This window comes from Lampetra fluviatilis, chromosome 18, assembly GCF_964198595.1.
Source record: "Lampetra fluviatilis chromosome 18, kcLamFluv1.1, whole genome shotgun sequence".
NCBI lineage: Eukaryota > Metazoa > Chordata > Hyperoartia > Petromyzontiformes > Petromyzontidae > Lampetra > Lampetra fluviatilis.
In genome coordinates, this window is record NC_136292.1 from 285,519 (window position 1) to 311,657 (window position 26,139).

The 26,139-nt window shown below is 46.7% G+C and overlaps 1 protein-coding gene across 2 annotated transcripts in view; it reads right to left on the minus strand.

The window, feature by feature from the left end:
• Nucleotides 1–26,139, minus strand: part of LOC144937049 (protein jagged-1-like) — a 119,333-nt gene that overhangs the window by 58,132 nt on the left and 35,062 nt on the right. For both annotated transcript variants that reach the window (XM_078864284.1, XM_078864283.1), the window contains exons 3-5: nt 24,825–24,885; nt 8,860–9,162; nt 8,338–8,398 (exon numbers count right to left, since the gene is read on the minus strand). In XM_078864284.1, the coding sequence (XP_078720410.1) occupies nt 8,338–8,398; nt 8,860–9,162; nt 24,825–24,885 (425 nt within the window). The remainder of the gene's footprint in view (nt 1–8,337; nt 8,399–8,859; nt 9,163–24,824; nt 24,886–26,139) is intronic.

Sequence of the window (26,139 nt, forward strand, 5' to 3'; positions counted from 1 at the left end):
AATGATAGCTTTCACGGCGCACAATCTAATCGGCCTTCTGCCACCAATACAACCTAACCCCCGCATCTCAAAGGGAAAGCATGGCAGGTAATTGCCAATCACGTCGTTATGGAAGGTAGACTTTTAGGTCGTGTGGGATTTCTTTACTCTCGCTAAAACAAAGGCATGCGACAGACAGCAGCCACAGCAGGTGCTGCCTTGGCACCAGGGTCCCCTAATCGTGTGAGCGCAAGCAACCACAATGCCCAGCCAAAATAATCTGTTTAACCTTAGCCCTCGAATTCCCAGCGCTAAGCCCGACGCTGCGTGGCTGAGGGGTAGAATTCAGCGTGCCCTCCGCGAGCACCGCGATGACGAGAGGAGACAGCGAGAGGCGGCTGTCAAAGGTCAGCAAATCGCAAGAGCTCAACTAAAAATAATAAAATGGCCCCAACGTCAAGAAATCTGTCTTCACCCCATCAGCTGCGTGCTTTCGTGATAGGTGGTCTGTGCACAAGGGAAGGCGCCTGGGTACGATGGCAGACCAGCGGTGTAAAAAGAGATTTTGCCATTTCAACAGGATCAATTTCCTTCACACCCTGGCAAAGATTTTTTTTATTTTTATTCTGCCATTTTCTCCCTCTCACAGGCAATGTTGCATCGTTTTTCAGCAACCGGAGTGTGTTTTTTTCAACGTCTATAAAATTAAATTTTATTTGAAAAGATATGTAAACCAATAAGTTATATATGTATATAAAATATCTATCTATTTACTTTAAAACAGTTTGAGTTGGTGCTCATTTCCATTGACAGCATTGAGCTAGTGGTGAAAATTCCAAAATTCTACAGCAGGCACAACTGCTCTTGGACTCTTCACAAAGTGGTATTCCTCTATTGATCCTCTTATAAATGATTGGCCGAGTCAATAGCCAAAGAATATTTGAACTCGCAATGTTACAACCATGAGCTGAGCTCTCTGCCACAGTGCCTAACAGTTAGGCGTTGTAAAATTAAGCTTAATTATTAATATTTACAAATATAAAGTGTACACCTCCATCGTCGTATAGTTTTACAGCTTCGTTATAGCCGCCTGTACACTTCTAAAACTGCTGTAACGCGTGCCCAACGGAATATAGCCCCGCGCCTTGGAAAACAATGACCTGGGACGTCTTCCAAAGTTAGAAATAGCAGCATAATGGCTAGGCAAAGGTAGGTATGTGGGCAGCGAGCGTGCACGCGTGAGTGAAGGCAGCAGGTGGGAGACAGCTCCGTCTGGTGACTGCGGCACGGTGCGCGTGCCTTCTGCACCGTCCACATCGTCGTCGCGGCGGCAATGGCCACGTGGTCACACAAGGGATCTCATTATTTGTTGACCGCACTCCCGACTCGTTTTTAGAACACGCCAGTTACGTGGGCCTCGCACGCATGTGACAATTTTATATGAGGGCATCCACGTGACGCGAAATATGCTGGAGGTGGAGACGGAATGAAATGAAGCTCGTTTGCTAATTAAGCCGATGTGGGTGACGAGCGGAGGGAAAGCCTTGGTGGGTGCAAGCAGGCAGGCGGCCGGCAGACGGCGGGGACAAGAGTGACATCGGGCCACAAGTGGCGGTGGCAGGGCCCCCATTATTCGCAGCAGCTGCGCATCTGCTGATGAAAGGGGGCACGTGAGCTGCGTCACTACCCCCCCCCCCCCGAACACCACCGCTGCCACGCGTTCAGGAGGGCCCATAAAGCCACCGAAAAGCAGCTGTTTTATATTCGGTGCGGAGACGCATCAGGAAGTAGAGTTGCTCTCGACAGACAGCCCTCAGCTCTGACCACCAACCCGCCCAGCGCACATGTGTTTTTTGTTTGTTATTGCGGCCCCAACCGATAGTTTTCTCGCCGTGCCCATTGGCATTGTCACCCCGATCGCTGCCATTATCGTAAATTAATCCGTTGTCGGCCGCGCGGCACAACGAGCGGCATGGCGCGGTGTCACATTATGATGGGTGGGGGGGGGAAAGAATTCCGTTACATGTTTGTCCAACAACTCGGCTTGCAATACAATACACCCAACTTGGTATTGATTCGGTATAAAACATATATATATCAAGCATGGATTAATTAAAATTGCTCAAATACTGTGTCGTAAATAATAGCCAACTGACATGTAAGCTTATACAAGGAATATGCCATTGAGTGTTACTTTGAGGAATATGCAATTTTAAAGGAACACATTAATAGAGGCACCACTATTAAAACCATCTAGAAATTGTAAGCTCAAGGTTATATCCTCAACCATCTTTTCTGGTGTGACAACGATGGCTATCACTGCTAAAAATGCAAGATAAAATGTATAACACAGTTGCAGAGCCATTGATGAATAAAATGTAATGTTCTCACACTTGCCATGAGAAAAGTGTATTGGCTAAAACAATCGTAAGAAATGCAAATATCCCCTCTTTAGCCTTATACCCTGGTAAATAAAGCCAACAAAGGCACACGAGGGGGTAGCATGGCGAGCACCACCAAGTCTGACCACCTTTGCGTCTCTCCACGTCTAATGCCGACACACTGGGCCCAGCACTCGACTTAGTTTAAGTTGACCGAGAGGCACTGCCTGGTCCAGGTTCAGATACCAATTGCAAACTGATGCTGTGAGTGAAGGGGTATCAAACCACAGTCATTCCATGGTATTTAAAACAACATTCCACATATTCTTAACTAATATGTACCACCAATTTGCAGACACGTTGTGTAGCTGTATAAATAGACAGGGTGGCACATTGGGTTATTTAATTGATTTCAACGCTAACCTTTAAACAATTTTAATTGTTTATTATTTCAGTTAATATTTTATCTATTTTAATCATGAATATCTATTATTATTCTTCCTGTGGGGGGTCACCTCGAATTCATCAGTTACAGAAACTCAACAAAGAGCTTTGAGTGAACCGAGATGAAACGCAATCGATGGAAGATTACACTGGCCATATTACAAAAAACAGTCCTAAATTAATTTCAAAAATAAATTCATGCGTGAATTCGGTTTGAACATTTGTTAAAACTCATAAAAAAACCCTATGTGATAAATAAATAAATAAATATTATTATCCTGAGATGGGATAATATTGAGTCAACTCTGAACGGATGCTGGGCACCCGCTCTTTGACCAACCCGCAATGACTGGTACGGTGAAGTATGGTCAAACACCCCGCATAACTGACATGACATGGGGACGCCTTTATCCAACAGTGTATTGGTAAAGGGCTGGTTATAATTACGTTTCCATCATGTATATATGTCGATCATGTCTCATAATTAACCTCGTCACCGATTATATATCATGATGGTTCTCTCATAACATGTTTATTATCAGGGTAAAGAGTCAAATGCCCCACACCCTCCCCACAAAGTAAGCAGGCCAGGCAAGGTTCCCCATTTGTTCAACAATTGCTTCAGGGCAAGAATTAGCATATGACCAAGCAAAACGATTGTGTATGCAAAGGGGTTTTAGGAAAACCCTAAATGTTTACACTGTGACAATAGAATGGCAAAGGAGACCTTTACATGTATGTTGGACTTCTTTCGTAAGGAAGGTAGCCGACCTTGCTAATTGGAGGTGCGGGGGAAGGACAACCAAACTGAACACAAAAAGCAGTTCTAAAGAAATGAGTTGTCAATCGAGATTTCAAAGTGCATGGCTGCAGTGGCTCGCTAATATCGGAAGGAAGAGTGGCTCCAGACGGCCGCAGAAGCGCGTCTGAAAGCGTGCGATTATGGTGACCCGTCTTTGTTCGACGGTCAGCCAAAAGCCGTTGCTGCGAGGATGACCGGAATTTGTGTGAAAGTTTCGTTCGGACTCAACCAAGGGGGAGTGGGGGGGGGGGGCAATTAAGCGGACGCCATCGAACCCGCGCAGGGGATTTGAATGAATGGGAGACACTCACGGAGTCGGCGGGCGGCGCCGCAGAAAGCTCTGCCGGGGCCGACAGGTGCCCCCCCCCCCCCCCGGGCCCCTCCCACCCCAAGTGCAACAGCTGCTACGCTCCGTAATGATGGAGCTATGCATAATAACTGTGGGAAAAGCCGCATCTTGAGTAAATAGGGCCACTCGCAGAGCATCGTGCCCAGGCTTGCGGTCAACTCTTCACCCAGGGCGGGCGCTAACAACAACGCGGCGACTAACTCAACCGAAAAACCTGTAAAACAAGCAGGCGCTTTTAAAATTAATCGATTTCATTAAAATTGCATGCCGCACATGTGCCGTGGCAATTTTTGGGGGCGTTGTTAAAAGAATGCTTTTCAGCTTTGATGGACTGCCAAACTATTTGTTTTATTTAATTTTACCAGGTAAGGCCCACAGCTAAGCAGCTCTTTTTCAGAGGCGACCTGGCCACGAATTATTGCTCAACGAAGTGGCTTATCACGTGGAAATTTATCGCAGCCAATTACTCTCAATGCACGTTGATTTTAAATGTGGAGGGGAAAACCGGAGGACCTGCAGAAAAATCCATGCGGCCACGGGGAGAACACGCAAACTCCAAATATACAACAGGCATCAGGGTCGGGATCGAGTCCACATCCTACTCTATTCCAGGCGAGGCAGTTAACATCTCGCCACTGTCTCCTGACGCCTGTGAGAGATGGCGATGGCTGATTTGCGGAAGGCCTTTATCCAGCAGCAGATAAACCATAGCTGAGAGTGAACGTATATATATTTTATGCTGAGCTCGTTCATCTAGGGTTCTAAACGATGCGATAATTTATCGATTTAAATTGATTCTTACAATCGCAATGCGTGCATCGAATCGTGCGTAAAAAAACTGGTAGCTAGTCATACAGCACACACAAGTTGTGTATTAAAGTTACATTTAAGTTAATGGAGGTACCAGAAATGTGAAATCAAGAACAAAAGAGGAACTATACAAATGAGAAGGTCAAACTAGACGAAGAATTATTCATTTTCGAAGTTAATCATGACCCCAAGTTGTGACAATTCATTAGATTTCTGGGGAATTATTCACTCGACAACTATTGCTGTGTATGCTAGCAACCACCTTGCCACCATGACCTGCACATATTTTCAGGATATTACGTAAAAATGTAATGCACTCATACAATTTTTTATATTCTAGTGAGTCTCATGACTCCTTTCAGTTGGGTCTTGCCAAAGGATGTTTGTGCCAATTTCCCCCAAGAGAATTTTACAGTGACCTCCCCTCCCCCCACACAGGAAAGAATAACACTGAAACTGCTACACAGGTGGGCCGGAAACCTACTTTCTGAACTGCTCCCCTCGCCTCCACCCCCACCACAGGTGATCCTTCCTGTGCATATGATCTCCGTGTAATCCATTAAACCCCAGGCCTCCTAAACGCTCATACTCGGCATTGTTATAACAATACCAATGTCAAAGGGCGTGCTCGATAAAAGTTCAAACGCGACGTCACCTTTAGGATTGGCCAGGTTGCCAAATTGACAGGCCGAACAATCGCACGTGCGAAATCGCCGGAGCGTCCAAATTTGTGTGAACTATAAACAGTCGCCTGTTTGCAGTAACAGAGAAATGAGAATATTTGTGCTGATACTATCTATTCAACAAAGGATTTCCCATGAGATTGGTCGAATCAGTTGAAGGTAGCCTGAGGTCACTGAACGTTTAACAGACTGGTGATATTTAATCAGGCGATGTATGAACCTTATGGCGGGACCCCGGGGTCCCATAAGCCCCCGGCTCTCGCATAAACTGCGTTGCGACGTCATGTTAGTCTGTTGAAGGCGAACGACAGGGCAATCTATTCCTCTCGACGAGCTCTACACGATGCGCTAATCAAAGTTTCAAAGTTTTGTCACTTCTGCGCATTCATCCTCGCTGCGCTTGGACGACATGACAACAGAACGATCCGCGCCACGTGGGTCGTGGCGTTTTTGTGCGCCGTGGGGAGTCGCCAAAAATACATTAATTAATTACGATTTTGACTTCCGTTTATTCGGGACCCCGGGGTGCCGCCATAAGGTTCATATGTGCGTGTGTGTGTGCGTATATATTATTTGACGAAACAGATCATGCTTTCTCCATTATATAAGTTTGCCCATGCTTCTCCAAACCAATTTGTGGAAAATATCAAATCAAGTCGCAAATAATAACTTTGGAGAAAGCGTGTCACCTTGCCTGACTCTGCTTTTCAATGTATGTTGGTTCAGTGCTTTCTTAATTTAATCTTAAGTGTGGCTGTATCCTTTTGTGAAATGGTTTTTAATTAGTTCATGCGCAGCTGCGAAGTGGACTATTATATCGCAGGATCACGAGAGATGGCGGCAGCGGACTTTGAAGGCCCTCATCCAGCAGTGAATTGACAATGGTTAATAATAATAATGATGCCGATGAAAGCACGCGATATTTACGCCGACATTTTTTGTTGTTGTTGCCGAATAAAAAAAACCCCTAAATGTTTCAACTCATTGGATAATTTTGTCCGAGCACAAGGTGTCGGATGCATTTGTATTACCATTAAATGTATCTCCCCACCAATAATCCACAGTAGCAAAGTCTGAGTCTCGTTTAAAACCCTCCCCCCACCAACCGTATGTTGTCAACGGGTGCCCGGTTACAAACACGCTGTGCGAGCACGCAACAGAGCACACGAAGTCTCAACAAACTCGACAAACTGCGGCAGGTCCAAGGGGGGAAAGCCGGGGGGGGCGGGGGGGGGAAGGTGGGGGGGAGCCGGGGGGGGGAAGGCGGTGGGGAGCGGGGGGGGAGAAAGGCAGGGGGGAGCCGGGGGGGAGAGAGTCGGCAAAGTGAAGGAAGCGAGTGGGGGTGAGAAACAATACCATCTCATTTGACCGAACCCTCCTCCCATAAGGCCATTAGTGTCTTGGCCACAGTCGATCGGATTACTGGGCTCTGTACCTACCTACTCGCAAGTCGGTATCACTTAGCTTCATTGGCTCTTAAATATTTATGCCTGTTACTGCACCGGGCGAAGCATACATTACAGTGCTTTAATTTTCATACTTTTACACGGGGCGTGTATAATTATTTCAAGGCAGCACGGGTGTCATAGTTTCCGATATTTGTTCTGTTGTCATAATTTGTACAAAACAGACACAGAGCTGTGAAATAAATGTTGCATTTGTACATATTCGTTCCATATATTTAGCTCTCTTAAATGGTTCTGTTGACACCATTGTAAACTAAGGACATCGTATGCTGGTGAATTCCGTAGAGCCCTCGTAAAGATAAAATATTGCATCTCATCCTGAAGCTTTGGCTGACTGTTTGCACTTCGTGCATATTCCGATGGGCTGTGTGGTGACACAGTGCTGAAAGCAGTGCGCTATGATCCAGGCGACCTGAGTTCAATTCCCGGACAGCTGACATCACTGACTAAAGTGGTGAAGCATGGTCAAACAATCCCCATGGCAAAAGAGTTGTACATTTGTATTGTTTTGCATGATCCAATAGGTGTGCTCACTTACAATAAATGACGGCGATGGTCATCGTATCAATTCATGTTTTGCTTATTATGATCACGGCATTGAGTCTCTGTGTGTCTATGTTGTGTGTCTCTCTCTGTGTGTCTTTGTGTTGTCTCTCTCTGCTTGTGTCTGTTTGTGTGTCTCCGTGTCTGTGTTTTGTCTCTCTCTCAAATTTAGTTCTACCTGATGACGGTTGCTTGTGTTGCAATCGAAACGTCGTATTCTATTATTTAATTTATTTTCTTTCTACGTGACATTACCGAAAGAACCAAAGAGTAATTCCTGCAGTCACGAAAGCTTCAAGTGAAGTTTGATGGAAAGAACACACCGAGCTGGAAGCCCTTGGAGTGCGACGCCAAGTCGTTCATACTCTTGCCACTTGGGCATGAGGGTAATGGATTCTGAGTACACCCAGTGATCTTTGCATCTCATTTGCAAATAATATTCCAGTATCTGCTTTTGAAACTGACATCAGGGTTTTCTGTTGGTAACCGCAGGATGCCCTCTGACGCGTTTCCGAGTTGCGCCGCGCGCTGTTCTACATGACGCCCAGCGTGTCGCATCCACACACGACGGAGTTTTTTCAGGGCAGGCCACGTGGCGCGAAACGTCAGACGCCGTGCTGAACGCAGCACCTCCAATTAGCACAGTTCGCTTCGTACGGTTGGCTATGTACGGTGCCAAAGAAGTTCAACATACGAACAACACGCGGGACAACCCGGAAATGCATCGGAGGGCACCACGGTGGCTAAACCGCGAAAAAAACAGTGCAGGAAGTCGCTCACTTTTGTCTAAAGCAATGGCATTTACTCGAGAACGTACTTCATAATTAAATAATTTAATTGCTTTATCCATCTCGGAAAAGTTACTTGACGCTCGACTCACTTGCATTCCCCTGGATTGTCACACTGCCCGTGCTCAGCGCTGCATCCTTGTCTGCAAATGGCTGAAAAAAGAAAACGGACACAAAGGCAGGTTCGACTGTGTTCACACACACAAGACTAAACTACGCAGACATTAACAATGTCACTGGACAGGGCAAACAGTGCACTGAGTTGGGAGGTGTTTACTCTCATATGCTAGTCAGAGCGGGAGATGAATGTGTAAACTAAACACCGTGCGCATGCGTGTGTGTGCGCACGCCCTAACCCTAACCGTAGGTCTCTACGTAAGTCTGTGGGTCTCAACGTAAGTCTGTGGGTCTCTACGTAAGTCTGTGAGTCCCTCTGCAAGGACAGCGGGCGTGACTACAGAAGAGGCACGGAATAGAAGCACACATACATGGTAGAAAGAACATATTGAGTAGCCGACCGCCTGCATGCAATAATCGGGCTTCTGTTCTTTAACAAAGGAGGAGAGACGATAACCGACGACGATAATGGCACGGCAACGACAAACAGGACCAACCTTTCTTGCAGTCGCCGCCGGTCCAGCCGTCGAGGCAGACCTTGTTGCCATTGGAGTCACACGCGTAGTGGCCGAAGTAGTCGTCACGCGGCTTACACAGCTTGGTGCAGTTGGTGCTGAAGTAGTGCTCGTCGCACATCACCCGCAGGCGGTAGTCCACCGTGACGGCGCGCGCGCCCACCGCCGAGTGGTTGTGCCACTGGTCGCCCGGGTTGATCATGCCCGAGTAGGTGACCCGCGTGATCAGCTGCGTGCCGGACCCCGTGCTGCCACCGCCGCTGCTGCCTCCGGCGCCACCAACTTCTGGGGGAAGACGGACAGAACAGCGACGACGACAACGGGTTTAATTCGACGGTCGGGGAAGGCGAGCGGTGTGCTGGGCCACACCGCACGGAAGTGGTTTGATCAAGAACGATCAATAACGCCTCATGATGCAAAATGGCATGTGGGGAGGCCTTAAGCGAGCAGTGGATTAGGAATGGGCTGGAAAATTACGATCACCAAGTCCTGGGTCACAAAGTCTCAATGGCCTCTTATCATCATCATCATCAACAGCCATAGTCAATCCACTGCTGGATCATAGCCTCCCAAAATTGCTACCACTTTTCATGAACCTGTGATGTAAATAATCCGCTTAGCACCTGCAGAAGAGCTGATTTCATCAGTCCGTCTGTCGATGTCCTTTTTGATGGGTTCCATCGCTTAGGGGCCACTCCGTCATTATTCTATACCATTGGCGATCAACCCCTTCAAGCGACGGCTTTTGCCCAAGCCAACCTGGTTCTCACCTGGTTATAAATAAAGATTACCTACCTGGCTAGAAGAGTCTCAGGGCTCAAACGAGCGTGTGAGTTAAATGGCTACGTGTACCCACGCATGCAATTTAATTCTGTGGTCGGATTTGCACAGGAGTTCTGATAATGTGGCCTCAGATCACTTATTTCATTATGGAGTGACTTTTTATCATGAAATATTCTGCTGAGAGATGACAAAAACCCACGCCGTGCATGTGCCTGGCGCTGCACTGCTCCACCTAGAAAACAGCATTTAGGTGATGACCAAGAGGACCTGAAACCCACTCAAATTCATATTTAGATAATGTGGGCCCATGAGTCTTTATACATCTGCAAAACCCTTGATAGATATGGATCTTTCAAAGATAGCTGTCTGGATATGTATTAAATACTCCAATCGATTAATATGTGAATAAAACCTGCACTCAAGTCCACAAACACAAAAAATATGCCACGTTTCAAGTGCTAGTCAATAAAATATATTGATACCAAATTCAATAATGAGCGATATGAAAAACATTATTAAAACAACATATCCGATAAAGTTGTATTTGTATTTTCATGCGTATAAAGTTTTTTCCGAAAAGCAACCTGACTTTATTGTTCTAGTGCGCACAATAATTTGCGCAGTGGAATTTTGGAACAAAGTAAAATAATAAGGTATTTGTCTAACCGCACCTGCTTCAAGAAAAAATTGTGCACTTGCCAAAAGCACATAAACGAAATGTTTTACAGGGTGTAAATCAGTGACTCGAGAGGCGTGAAGTCTGCCCATCACATGACTTCCAGGGTCGTAGTAAATTGCCTGCACTGTCGCAAAAAGGGCCCGTTCCATTTTCTCATTAACAGACCCACAATTGTGCTCCCAACAAAGTGCATTCCAGCGTCCGTACCATGCGCAAGCAAGAGGCACCTCCACACACAAACCGGTTTCAAACTGTTGGCAACAGGACAGCTGCACGATTTTGGACGTACATTTATCCGACACTTTAAAGATGCGAGTAATCGTTCGTATGATCATGAAGGTTTTCTGTTTGTTACTCGGGAATAATATTTCAACCAATTAGGACAGTAATTGGGATGAACAAAAAAATGGTTGGCCACTTCTTTTCATGAGGGAAAAATACCATGGTGTCGGACGTACTCAGACGAACTGACTTGAAAAAAATCCAAACTGAGATGGTGATGGCGCATTCCGTTTCGTCTGTGTGTATCAAACCATTAATTAATTTCAAGGCTGCACATCACATTAACATGCCGTACGCAGATTCCATAAATAAGCCATCTATTCTAAAACTAGAATCACCTTGAATGTGTGCCATTAGAACATTTTTCGACATTTTCGCCGTGGAATTGCCTAGTTTTTGGAACTGCCCAAGAGCGAGTAGATTTTCGAGAAGGCTGACGGGGGCACTCACAAAACGCGGGCACAGTCCCGAGCAAGCAAGTTAAACGAGTGTCCGTTAAACTCACGCCCGCTGCGCATGACGCCGGGAGACGTTAGCAAGGAATCCCTGCGAGGGGAGGAATTAGCTGGAGCCACTGGCAGGAGATAACAGGGTGGAGACAGGATGGAGGGGAGATGCAGGGGGCAGAGGCAAGCAGCCTTGAAGAGGCCTGTGCAGCTGTTATGGAAAATCTTGAGCGAAATGTTCGAGAGCCAGGGATCGGCCCCGATTAATTAAAGAACACTGCAGTGCTGTGTGCTCTGACAGCGCCGTTAACATACAACAGGACACTGCTGCCACTTACATCTGGCAGTGCATGGGACTGCTGGATGATGTAAAAGGACCCCCCCCCCCATCAGATTCCCTGAGGGTCACGAAGAATTGCAGCATACTCGCGGTGATCTTCTTATTGAGGGCATTGCTGCTAACACCCACGAGTCCACTCATAAACTGTTAGGTCAATGAACAATAGGTTATTGGACTTTTTGCCAAATTAAGTGACGAATACAATTTTATACAATGGGTTTTTTTTTTGTTTCCATCAACTCACTAATATTGAGAATTTGGTTTAATCATGGGTGGCTGAGCCTTGAATTAAAACTTCAACATTGCCAGCTTCATGCTTTGATCCCGGATCCACCAGCCCACCTTGGTTTCACAGTACTTATAAATAATTTAATTCACTTGGCATGCTTTTGCAATTTTGAAGCTAATTTATAAACTATGTCCGAAACTATGCAATAAAAAGGCAGTAAACGTGCTCATTAATAAAAAAAAACAATAATATAAAATGCACTTTAGCTGATGTTCATCGGTTTATTCTGCTCATTTAAAACTGTTTTCATAATTTTTGCTTTCAGTTTTAGACTTGTGGAAGCAAGTGTTTGAACATCACTAGAAAATCACATTGAGGATATCGTAAACTGTGGACTAAAGAGGAAGTCGTAAAAACGCACCTTATTGCTCAAACCCTAGAGTATTTAGCAACCTTCAGCGAAACTTCCTAGCAGGGCATTGCAAATATAGCCTGTAATGGCCTTTGACAAATCAAGTCCTTATTTATTTTAAGGAACACTTCTCGAAAGACACAAGAGACGTTCGACTGTGCATTAAAAAAAGTACAACTCATGTGGAAACCAAAAAAACTCCATAATGTATCCCTATTTAACAAGTAAATACATATTTAGGCATCGTGTTCTTCCATTACTGAAGTTTCAATGTCCGTTACTGGTTGTTAATCGCAGTGAGTAATTAACAATGCACGTGACAACTTCCAGTGCCCAAGAATAATTAGAAAAACTCACTAAAAGCTAAGGGATTCAGTGCTCTTCTGCTGCTGCAGGCTGGTGCGGAGAGGTGAATGGGACTCCTGGGTAACCACTGCCACTTTACACTGGCACATTCCAGCCAAGTCCACGGGAGACCTGTCCCCTTTGGTGGACTCTTCTCGGTCGTTACCATGGGAAATACACGCAGAGGATACTCGATAGGACTGACGTGGGCACTCACACTGACATAGAAAATTTATACATTCGAAAAATTGCTTTCAGGTGCTACCTGACCTATGTATATAGAAGCATTTTTTTAAAAATAGTGTTGGAAGATAGATATTTAATGAATATTCATAATTGATTGCACAAACGCTAACGTTATCATAATTGTTTTAATTGATGTTAATATTTGGTATATTCACCTAGTCTTCAAAAAGTTATTCCGCAAAATGCCACAACGCACTTTAGCCAACGTTGTTACGACAACGCGCGTTTAAACGTGACCTTAACTGAGGAAATGCTATCCAAAAATCCCTTCTAGCACTGCGTTCAAACGACAAGCCGAAACAACATTTATTTTATTTCATCTTATAAAGTATGAGCACCAGCGGAACTGAACATTCCATTCGTGACAAGAAACGAAAACTAATATATATTACCTACGCGGTGAAGTTCTTTGAATCACACGTACATCACACACACACACAAATTTATGATTAAGAATGTTGGCGCTCACTTATCGTATGAGTAGAGAACATAGTTAGAAAGAGGAATGCCAACAATGACATGATCTCATATTTGGGCAATTTGATTATAAATGAAGAACAATTAATACATAATAATAATAATAGTAACTCTCCCGCAAGTGCTTGATGAGTTTTTACTTGTATTTGCCACCACAATACAGGGGCGCTGCCGTGGTGTGATGGGTGCAAAGCAGACGACTTGCGAGCCAGGGGTCGCCGGTTCGATTCAACCTCCCGGCACGGCAGTCGAAACAGTGGTTAACTACCTCGCCGGGTATGCGAGAGGTTTGTGGGTTCGATCCTGACCCTGCGTGTCTCTCTCCCCATGTTCGCGTGGATTTTACTCCGGGTCCACCGGTTTTTCCCTCCAAGTTTAGGAACGTGCGTTTAGAGTATTGGACTGCTATACATTTACACGTGATAAGCCACTTCGTTGGGCTATCATTTGTGGCCAGGTTGCAATCTGCAAAAGAGCTCCATAGCTCAGTGGGGCTTACCTGGTAAAAAAGACACCTCGCTGCCCCTAGGCTATGTCCACCAAGTGGTAAAAACGACAGCTGGTCAATTGGCAGGCCGTGCGTGGTGGGGTAAAGGTTCCTGCTCCCGCCTCTTTCAAGACATTTGGCCAACGTGGAAGAGGAGGCGAAAAGCCCTCAACAGAGCACCTCTTCAGGGCTCCATCGAGTGGAGGACCTTTCTGCCAGCAGTGGAGTGAGCGAGAAATTACAGGACTGCACCTTGACCTATTTTATTTTTTTTACTTTCGTGACTGCAGGAATTAATATTCTTGGTTCTTTCGGTAATGTCACAAAGATAGAAAAAAAATAAAGCAAAAAACCCACGACTTTTCGATCGCAACACAAGCGATGTTCATTAGGCAGAGAGAAGACCGCTTGTGTTGCGATCAAAACGTCGAAGGATTTTTGTTTTTATTTTAAATTTATTTTTAATTTAAATGTATTTGTATTTTCTATCTACGTGACTTTAGCGAAAGAACCAAGAATATTTTTGTTAATATATAAAGCATCTTGAATAGAGGAAATTCATTGGAATTGACAGTCTTAAACCAATTAAATACCAAAGCTCAGCCAGGTGAACTCACAAACAGTGGCTATATGTTCTACTCTGGCTATTGGCATATTTTTTTAAATTACCAATATTTTGATTTAAAACAGGTGGCTATGTCAATGCCCATGCATGTCTAGGAAGCAACCCGAGAGCCAGCACGAAAGAATGCTTACGTCAATTATTTACACAGGGAAAGCCTCTATGAGTCTCATGACTCTTATTGAGGTGGGGTAAAGTGTGGGTGCTCACACCTCTTTCAAGACATCTGGCCAGCCAGCATGGAAGAGTAGACCAAATACCCTCGAGAGGAGCCTCTCTAGAGCTCCCTCAAGCAAAGACCCTGGCGTGAGCAAGCAATTGCGGGCCTGCAGCTGCACCTTTTGACAATGCACCCGAAAGTTAAAATGTATGCATCACGTGGCAGACTGACAAGGAGAACGTCAGGATACTGCCAGTTAAGCACTTATGGCCTATGTCAGGTCGCTGGCAGGTAAATCCCACCTTAATCTCTCCACAGAGACACGCCTCCGAAAAGTTAACAAACGCGGAGTGACACGATCAGTACTTTGGAGAGAAAACCCCAATGAGCTAAGTGCGGAGATTTAATTGCAAGCAGCACCAGGGCGGTTATAATGAGAGTGACACTGGTAGAGAGGTGGCTGATCAGCTTAGGAGGCTCACGCCAAAGTCACTGTTCTGGGTGCTAGGGCATGCCCTGCCATTGCAGATTGCTCACTTTGTTTTGGCGACAACAAAACAAGGGCCAGGACCAATGCTTGTTGCCTTTGCTCAATTTGCCGATGACCAAAGCCACCCTGAGTGCACCGGAATCTCGTGAGATCTCAGCAGGCGTCGAGCCTGGTTGGCAGTCGCAGTGGGTGACCACCGAGGGCTTGCCAGGTGTTGTCGCCGTGGGGCTGCGAGGTGGCCAACAGATGGCAGCGTTGAATGCTGTCTCTTCAAGTGCGCAGGTATTCTCTGGGTACTCCAGTTTCTTACCCATTCGTCAATCACTCTTTAATGAATCTGGTCAAATATCCCAACGTCGCACTCTCCGGAAAAAGAGTCACGAAACTCAGCGAGGCATTCCCTGTGTCATATAACTGACATGAGTAATCATTCATGCTGGCTCTGACTGGTTCCTAGACATGCATGGGCATTCACATTGTCACCTGTTTCAAATAAAAACTTTGAGCAATGTACAATAAATGATGCCCATAGCCAAGGTAGAAAATATAGCCACTGTTATGTCAGTGAGTTTCATTTGGCTGAGCATTGGTATTCACTCAGTTTAAGACTGTCAATTCCAAAGAATTCCCTCAATTCAAAACGCTCTATTTAAAAAAAGGTAAAGGTGGAGCCCTGCATTTCTTTGCTCACACCACTGCTGGCGAAAAGGCCTCCACTCGCGGGAGCTCTAGAGGGACCTTTGTCAATGGTGTTTTGGCCTACTCTTCCATTATGCATTGGAAGAGGTGGGAGTTGGCACGCTTTAGCCCACCACACGCGACTTTCCAATTGACGACTTCGTGGAGTACGCCATTCTTACCGCTGGATGGGCAAGCGGCGGGGGTGCGGTTTAAGAAACGTGCACCGTTGTTTCAAGTGCCACTACCCGGAGATTATGTCGAACAATTCCCGCATGATAACCATTCAGCCAGGGCAGAATGCCAATTCAAGATACACTAATAATATAGGTTTTTTTGGTTAGATCTCGTACATATATAAATGTATCGTGAAACCCACCACCACCGGACACAGCCAACTAGTAAGGGTTGTCACGTAAACAGAACGTGCCAATTCGTCACTAGTACAGCACTAACCGGTGTGTTGGAAAGCCAAGTCACAACATTTACAATCTGAGTTCGACGTTTCGCTAGTAATTACAACTAGCTTCATTAAGTGACAGCCAGAAAAAAAAAACTCTATTATGGATGATATTGGTCGCGAAAGCCTACGTGTCAAGATACTCTATTAAACATATAAATGAATGAATGAAACATGAACCAGATGAAAGTGACCCAATAAAAATGCGTCGATATTTCCGTTCCTGTAGCGGATAACACTACGTAACACAATTTTTGATCCTGGGTAGTAAGTGTCATTTCGTAATTGCTGATGCCTAAAAAGTATAGAAAATGGCTATTATTCCCCACAAACTTTCCTTTTGTGACCAGGACAGTGATATTTAGAAATGTTCTTATTTTCAATGAGAAAACGGACGAATTTGTGTCTTTTGGTTCACAAAAAGTCAGAAAACAACAACATATGAATCAAAATGAACATGTATTTATACTAAAGTAATACAAAAATTACTACAAAAGATTTAGAAGTGAGTAGTTTTTTGAGATATACGATTATACTGTAAAACACTTTCACGAATCAGCCCCCAAATGTAGTCTCCCATCAAGTTCTCCTTTTTATATCGTGTCTAAATCTTTCGCAGTAATTTTTGTATTACTTTAGTATAAATACATGTTAATTTTAATTCATATGTTGTTTTCTGACTTCATGTGAATGAAAAGACACATTCGCCTGTTTTCTCATTGAAAATAGGTAAATTTTAAAATATCACTGTCCTGGTCAGAAAAGCAAAGTTTGTGGGGAAAAATAGCCATTTTCTGTACTTTTGAGACATAAGCAATTAGGAAATAACACTTACTACCCAGGAACAAAAAAAAGAAAAAAATTGTTCCAGTGTAATTGTTCCAGATTCCCTTTGGCTCAGCAGCGTAAGGACATCGCGTCTTAACACACGCTTGTAACGAGGCAATTGAGTAACTGCGGTTTAATAATTCAAACGTCACCATGGCAGTGGCACATCCTGAGTGGTCAGCTGTTGTAAACCAGACTACGGACGGCATTGTTTTATTTACGATTTGCTGTGACGCATACGAAGGATAGGTGCAGAATATTATACCTTGATTAGTTCGAAGTCATCGTACAGGATCTGAGTGTTCACAATGCTGCTCATGTCGTCAACTCGGTATGGCATTGATGATTTGAGCAAAGTTATAAAAATATAATTAAAAAATATATGATAAAAAATACGTGCACAAATTATTCTACTGTTCCTGAATGGCATTAGGATTCCGAAGGAATTATAGCTACATGATTGGTATGTTAAAATTGAGTAAACATGATCAATTCTGAAGGACAAATGCATGCTTCAGTTGTTGGAACCCATATGTATATAATTTACCAGCTTAAAAACATACCTATTACCATATATATACACACACACACGTGTAGATATGTTGTATTGTAATAATATTTATAAAAAAAAATGCAATCATTGTTTTGATTATAATTCACCACACTGGCCAGTGCGGATGAGTGAAAGCGGCGGTCCAGATAAAACTCGCCACGGATGTGAGCCGTGTCCCGTAATCAAGCTCAGGTCAGCGGAATTGCCGCCCAGTGTGCTAACCACTGTGCCACCACTCCCCTCCGCCCCCTGTCCCCCCCCACATGTACTGACTGTTGTGTTTTCACATTTGTGATATAAGCACAAACACGGGGGAAATAACATGACCCTGGGAAATAAAATATATTCATACATTTACGAAAGTGGTTTGGACATTGTAACGAAAAAATTATGACCAGTTTTTTTAGCACATTGATATAAAACATATATAGAGAGAGATTATAAACACGTTGATTTGTTGAACGAATAACAGCTTTTACTGAATTATATAACGCACGAATATATAAATGAGCAAAATATAGAACAAAAGTGTTATGTGAGACATCCTCTCTAGAGACTTAAGGTGGACATTACATTTATAAACCAAAACGCCTTCACTGCCCGCGGCGTCTGTCCCAGATGCAGTCCCCCCTCCCCTCCCTGCTCCCGATGCCACCCTGGAGGGATGCAGGTGTTCGTTATCAAGAGGGCTGCACTTCACGCATTGTCTCAAGAGTGATATTATTCATATTAATTAGCAACTACTTGGCGGCACCGATTTGGAAAACAGCACGTAAACTCGGTGGTGGCGGTGGTGGTGGTGGCGGTGGTGGGAGTGGCTGGTGGTGGCGGTGGCGGCGGTGGCGGCGGCGGCGGTGGTGGTGGGAGTGGCGGCGGTGGTGGTGGGAGTGGCGGCGGTGGTGGTGGTAGTGGTGGCGGTGGTGGTGGCGGCGGTGGGAGTGGCTGGTGGCGGCGGTGGTGGCGGTGGTGGCTGGTGGTGGTGGTGGCGGCGACGGCGGTGGTGGTGGTGGGAGTGGCTGGTGGTGATGGTAGTGGTGGTGGTGGGAGTGGCTGGTGGTGGTGGTAGGGGTGGTGGTGGTGGCGGCAGGTGAGACGGGTGTGCACCCCCAAAAGACCATTAGCGACGGAGCAATGCAGTCCGCCCGATGGAAGAATGTCGGAACCGCTTTGAGTCTCGGCGATGTTGGCACAAACGCATCACAATGACATGACCACCGGAGATTTTCGCCGCGGGCCAAATCAACTGAGCACCGGGCTGAGTCTGCATTCAGTGCTCCGCGCAGACGCCTCTCTTCCGCCTCCTCTCCTCCGCCTCCTCTCCATGTAGCTATCGCCCATACACCCTCACCTACCTACCTCTGCTCGCTCACTTATCCCACATAACCACCACGGCCGCATCGCTTCGTAATTAATATTTTGATTCACGCCAATTTACCAACCATAATATTGGCCTGCGAAAAAACGAGGTGTTAAGCACCTTCACTGCCTGCTGCTTCTGTCCCAGATACAGAGTCGGCCCCCTCCCTGCTCCCTCTGCTACCCTGCAGGCAGGTGTTAGTGGCGTCACGCCGGCATGCGGTGATGTAAGCGAAACATCAATCGCGCTGCTTGTGCATGCGCGAGGTCGCTCAGGTGCGCCACCCTTTACTGTGGCATCTCGCCGGGGCTTATGACTTCATTTGAGGTTGGATAAATATGTGCTCCAGCCAGTCAGTTGACTCAGCCCAGAGACCTTTAAACCTTAGATGCAAGCAACCAGTTCAATTCTTTTTTTACTTATCCTTCATTTTTCCCCTCTGCTTTATCTGTGCTGGGGAGAGATTTTACAGTGTCGATGTTTTTTTTAAAGAAGTGGGCGAACAAAAATGCGATCAAACAGCCACGGCAACGGTTAAAACCGGGCGGGCGATTTATTTCGATTTCCAACATCTGCATTGCTCACCCGACGTGCAGATATTGGCGCGCATTATAATTGTATGAAAAATCCAGAGGTAAAAGGTTAAGGCTGCAGCTCTGCAATTGGGTGTTTGAGAAAGCCTCTCTCGGGAGTATTTGACCGACTCTTCCACGCTGTCAGACACCACCGGACGGCGACCTGCTGATCAACTGACCGCCCTCAACCCGCTTACAATGGCTGGGTAGACAGAGGCGGTGGGTTGCGGGGGACTTAAAAATCTTCACCATCGTTTCAAATGCCGTGCCGGGAGATTAAATCGAACCTGCGACCTCTGGATGGTAACTCCCATGTGCTAACCAATAGACCAATAGTTAACACCTCAGTGGGCTTTGCCTGGTAAGATACATTATTTTTATCTGTCTACTTTCAGTGATTTGTTTGCACTCCGACCGTGTTTTTGTATGGTTTGTTGCTGTAACGTTCTGACCCGGCTCCCCTACTCGACATCTGTGAAAAAGAGCTTTATAGCTCATCGAATTCCTCCAGTATAAATACATATTCTGATTCTGAGACACGAGGGAAGAAGACCTACTATGCACTCAACTGACAACACATCCTCGTGCAGGCTGAACACCTTTTACGTTCAAACTTAAGCCGTGATGTAACAAGTAAAATGCTGCAGTGCAGTACAAGCCGACATTTTCAGTAAGTCATTCCGGAAACGTTTTGAAAATATTGCACATGTTGGCCACACCTGCCATTGGTGATTCTAATTCAGTGCGCGCAGGTTCACTTCTGTGTCGCTACATGGGGGGCTCGGGACTTGCCCTGCTAAACCAAGGAGAATGAAAGATGGCTGCGATCGAGGTTAAGGTGGCACATTCTATTCATCCGTGTGGTACAGAAATGCCCAGCGGTTGTTCTATGAATAAACTTGTCTCCACCATAGAAATGTGTTATTTTCACCATCGGTGCAGCACCTTTGACGGGGGGGGTGGCAGGTGCAGATATGAATCTTATGGCGGGACCCCAGGGTCCCGAATAAACGGAAGTCAAAATCGTTATTTATTTATTTTTGGCGACTCCGTCCCACCACGCGCACAAACGCTGCGACCCACCTGGCATGGAACATTCACCAAGCACCCGTAGTTGCCAAAATTGCCATAGTCATGAACGAAACTTTGATGAGCGCATCGTGTAGAGCTCGCCGAGAGGAATAGATTGCCGTGTCGTTCGCCTTCAACAGACGTAACATGACGTCGCAACGCAGTTGATGGGAGAGCCGGGGGCTTATGGGACCCCGAGGGGGTCCCGTATGTTGACTAACATTTTGAGATCATATACTATATTATTTCTATTCAGATATTTTGAAATGTTATTCTATCCTTCTGAAGTACAATCGATTGTTTTTCCAATGAGCAACAGGCCCACAGGGGCCGAAGAGGCCCAGTGGCCAGCAACAAACAGCACTTTTGAAGGCGCAATAGTTGAAAATGTAATATAAGTTTCTTGAATTGAGCAAGGTTGTGAGAACTTTGATAAAAGAGACCATGGGAGGGAATTCCAATGTCGAGCAGTGTGACAAAAGAAACAAAAAGAGAGAAGTGCTGCGACCTGCAGTGTGGCGGGGTGAGAGTGAGTGGCTGGGTTGGCGAGTGGGTTGAGTGTGTGTTGCTGTATGCTACAGGGAGCAGTAGTGGAGTGGCTCGCTTGCTGCGCTATGTCCCCGGCGACCCGAATTCGATTGCCGATCACGGTCACCAACACCAGTGACGATTATCTGAACTGGTCCTGGGCCTCCCGTAGGTCATCTCAGACTCAAATGAGGGAGCCGGGCGTGGTGTCTGGTAGACCGAGTTCTCAACACGGTTGGAGGATGATTCAATGAGTGAAGAGTGAAGTTGATGAGAATAGTAACCAAGGTGGTAGCAACAGAAGAGCGTTTACACCTACAGGTGTCGTGTACGTTGGTGGTTACACATTTGTAGACAGGGCAAAAGGCACAAAACGTAAGCCAGCAAGTGGAGACAACATATGAGTTTCACCGTTGATCAGGCGGGAACAAATGGCTTAGATGTATCAATGCGCAGACAACACATTTTTGCCCAACTAAAGTGGCCGCTTCTAGCGTCGAACTCTGCTGCCTTGCCTCTCAACGGGGCACAGCGGTAAACCAGCGGTGTGCCCCCAGACCCCCGGCGAGGCCCCAGCGGCAGGTGTCGCCCTGGCTTGGAGAGCGAACGCATCCCTGGCCTCCAACGTCAACGGTTATTACTGCTGCCTGCGCAGAATCAGGGGGGGGGGGGGGGGGGGGCACGAGCCTCGTATAAATAGCTCGAGCTTCCGACCGTGGGGAAAACTCAAGAGGATTGTGTGCCCGGTGCCCCTGCCCCCTCTGCCTCTACGAAGATTCCTGGGCCTTGTTTCTAGCGCTGCACGCAACGCCCCCCCACAACCCCCGGTGCACGTCGTTCGGCGACGGGGCCCCGGCGAGTGGGATCTCGCCTGCTTTCTTCCTTGGCGACAACTGCCAAGCGCGCGTGTGCGTGTGTGTGCGCGTGTGTGTGTGCGCGTGTGCGTGTGCGCGTGTGTGTGCGCGCGTGTGTGTGCACGTGTGTGCGCGTCTGTGTGTGTCTGTGTGTGTGCGTCTGTGTGCGTCTGTGTGTGCGCGTGTGCGCGTCTGTGTGCGCATCTGTGTGCGTGCGTCTGTGTGTGTCTGTGTGTGCGCGTCTGTGTGCGCGTCTGTGTGTGCATCTGTGTGTTTTGTGAGTCTGGCGTCGAGCTCACCTCTTTGTAAGCGCGCCGGTTTGTCGCCATCGATTAAGCGGTTGACTCGGTTCGGTACATTTGAGTTTGTACATATTGTTTTCTATTCGCATGTCAAAACAAACGGCCCTATAATGAGACTTTGCAAATTTAATCTTTTTTTTCATTAAGTTAAATGTGCGAGGTGTGTTATTTATATACATATTTTACACGTATATACTAAATATACAGCAGAGGCTATGTCCAGTTTTTTCCCATGGATATACGGGGGGCTCCGCCATAGGAATGTGGAATTTCCACCAGGCAATACAGATAAGCACCATTACCCCTTGCTCTTCCGAGCGTGCAGCCACTTTGAATTGCTGCTGATTGTATACAGGTCACATTGTGTGCGTTCACATCTTCCGATACACTTGTGAGCTCATTCTGCCTCTATGCAGATCGACGGTTTGGCAAAGCAGCACTGCACGCAGTACTTGGATTAAGGCAGCTTTAGGGGCTGCAGCCCGGGATCTTGGATTTTCAGGGGTCCTCCCCAAAAATATACGTAAAGATTTATACTGGTTGAAACGCAATCCTGTTGCACTGGGATAAATCCTACAGGTCATTTGGTAATTACAGCACCTGACATTAATGTGTGTATTACTCTCAGTTATACGTCCTGAAATTAAAACAGCTGTATATATTTTATATTTACATTGGCTTTGCGATTCATGTATTGCACCGTAAATACGAGAACTCAAATGGCCAAGGTAAAAAACAATGGAGTGTCGGCATCGCGCGTGGATTCGTAGTGAAACAGTTTAGATAATTAAATGCATTTACAAAAGGGGGGACCCCAAAATTATAAAATCTAATCAGGGTCGACCTGCCATGCACAGCAGGGTTGTATGCGCTGCTGGGCTACGTGATGGGATGCAGAAGCCAGTGCACCAAAATCCATTGTTGTACAGCTCTGCAATCATAACTATGCTCCTGGTGGTGAATCTAATCCGGCCCCGACTGCACGCACACACACGCACGTGAAGGTAGGTAGATAGGTAGCCACACACGAGCTCACCACGAGGCCTCCACTGTTTCAAGTGTGCTGCCAAACTGCAGGCGTATCCAAGACCCCCCCCCACCCCCCCTTTTTGGGGGCCACAGAGTAACTTGGCCACATGTTGTTTGCTCAGGGCCTGATGACTGATGGCAAAGTGGCACCTTGAGAGATCAGCTTTGGCAAGGCTGGGCTGCAGTCGGGGGTGGGAGAAGGGGCAGCACGAGTGAGTTTTAGAGCTCACTCGTGGCAGGGGAATTGAGCAAAGAGGTTGGGACGGAGAGTGGGGGCGCCGTGGTGGCTAGATGTTATCTCCCTCGCCTGGTATGCAGGAGGTCGTGGGTTCGATCCCGACCCTGACACCTGTTTATTTGGAGTTTGCATGTTCTCCTGATCCTCCGGTTTTCCCCTCCACATTTAGAATCAAGCGTTTAGAGTATTTGGTCACTGTAAATGTCCACATGATGATGAAGATAAGCCACATGGCTGAGCAACCATTTTTCAGAAGCCAGGTCGCTTCTGAAAAAGAGCTACGTAGCTCAGTGGGCCGTACCTGGAAAACAACAAAACATTGTTGAGTTGTTGAGTGGACAGGCCGGCGAGGTTGCAGCGGGTTAAGGGGCAGCGGGGCATGAGCTGGAGAGCTTGCGGGCAAAGGGGGACCATCAGGCATCGGTTACCCCAATGGTGCGTGAGCTGCCGAGGGCAGTTTCGTAACCGACAGTGGAGTCCCCCCACCCCCCCCACTTGACCCTCCCCCCGCTCGCCCGCCCCCACAGCTCAAGGAAACTCTCGAAAGTAAACAGTGGACACCCCTCGCCTGTGCAGCGCCCACGCTAGACCCCCCCCCCCGTGTGTGGCAATGCATCGTCGCGACAAGGGGTGGGGGGAACAACTGTGGCGAATGCAGGTTTTTGCCACAATTGTATACTCGGATGTGTTTACACCTCAAACCTCGGTTAAATCTGCGGATGTCAGACAACTTCAAATTATTGTTTTTGTTTTTCTCGAAATATAGCCGAATAAAAGTTGTTTGTCGAATTGTAAACGATGCTATGTTGTTTGAGCAGCAGCAGTGTCGTGGTTTACAATACCGTGCTACCCTTCCCTGTCATGCACAACACCCATAGCAACCGAACTTAACGTGGCTTGGATCTCCTCTAAGTCGACTCGGCCTTAAATTGAGGATCTGGTCGAGTGTGTGTGAACATCGCCACTGGGGAGACAAAGGGAACGGTGTGTGGTGCTGACCACACGATCGTTTCTCCCTCATGTGCTGGGCCCGCCTCAATAGGTGCTCGCTAACAGCACTTGCCCTAACAGCCAATTTAATGCTAAACGGAGGGGGATCTTTGACTAAACGCGGTCGTCCACGCTTGATTATTTACATTTTTAATGACGCACTACCCAGCGTTTCAGTCACACGACATCATGCCATTGCCGGGCACATCGAGCACTCAAACTTTGCGGCGACACTGTGCCACGCTTTCTCAAGGCTCCATTGGCCCCCGAGTGCCGTTTAGCCCAAGGTGACAGTTTTAGCAACAAGTTAATGTAAAATTACTCTAATAGATGTCGCGTCCATTCAAAAACGCAATTTGAATGCTAATGTCCACGTGGCGGGCATGTTGACCCTAACGCGCGCGCACGCTCCTTCGCGACGATTTCAAGGTAACGCAGAGCGAGCGCCACCGCGCGCGCCGGCGGATGTTGGCGTCATGCATTCACCTGCCGCCGCGGCAGCTTGGGTGTCCTTGTCGAATGCCTCCAGGATCAGCGTGTACGCCCTCTGCGAGACGAGAGCAAAGAAAACACTTAGACGCGCTCGAGCGAGGACCCCCCGGCGCGGCACTGCGACGTCAAGGCACGGTTTAGAACGGAGCTGGCGGGGAGGGCCTCTGTGGCGCCGACGGACCGCTCTGGACGGTGCCGGGGCATTACTCTTCCATGCGGGACGGACGTCCTGGGTAGAGGTGGTATTAGAGCCCCGCTTTGTCCAACCGCCATGCGGCCTGCCCATTGATTCACAGCGGTGTGGCCATTTACACTGCTGGGGGAGCAGCAGCAACCAGGGGAACTCACCACAAATTGTCCCATCGTTTCAAGTGCCATGCAGAGAGATGGAATTGAACCAAAAATGATGCAAATGCAAAGGGGACCATGAATGACAACTTAACCCGTGATGACCATAACTCTGCCTTACCCAGAAAAAAAACGCAGAGTGGAACGTTTTTTATTTCCCCACACCTGCACGTTTGAGCTGGATTTTTTGTATTTGGGGAAATCAGGGTTTGGTGGATGCAAATACAAGTTCGTCGTGTTCAAATCCATTACATATGACAGTGTTTATGAGAGCCATTGAGATGCAAAATATACACCTCTAAAAGCTACTTTCATATATTTCATCTTTCAGCGTGTAAGGGGCACATGTAAAAAAAAAATATTCGGCGCAAACATTCGCTTCGACATATAATTGCCTTTGTTTAAAATAATACAACATTTTGCGGGGAAAATATTTTGGTTTACTTTATGAAAAGTAAAAAAAAGCACAAGCAAGCAGCGATGCTATCGGAGCATCAGACCGAGTCCGCGTGTGCATGCAATGGAAGCACGGAATCCTGCAGTGCGAGCTTCATCACGTGGAATGATACGACCAAACCGGTCCTTCCCAATACGCCATAACGCCAGCGTTGCGTAAAATACAAACAACACTCACAGCCTCTCTCCTGTGTGCTCGCAGAGGACAGTGTGTGCCGAGTGCTCTTGAAAATAATCCTCCCATCCAAAAGCCTGCGCTCCACTTTGTGAGAATTAATATTTACAGCCCTTTTCTCAATCCACCGCTGGATCGAGGGCTAGCCCAGCGGTGTCGTGGCAGTCGTGGGGGTTGTGCGACCACACGTTACCAACGTGATCACTCGGGATTTGTGATAACAGGGGAGGGGGGTGGACCAAGACTGTTTCGGATATTATTCGCCACTGACATCTTGAGGTGTTACCCTGCTGATTAGAATGTTATCAATAATTTTGGTGCTTGTGGATA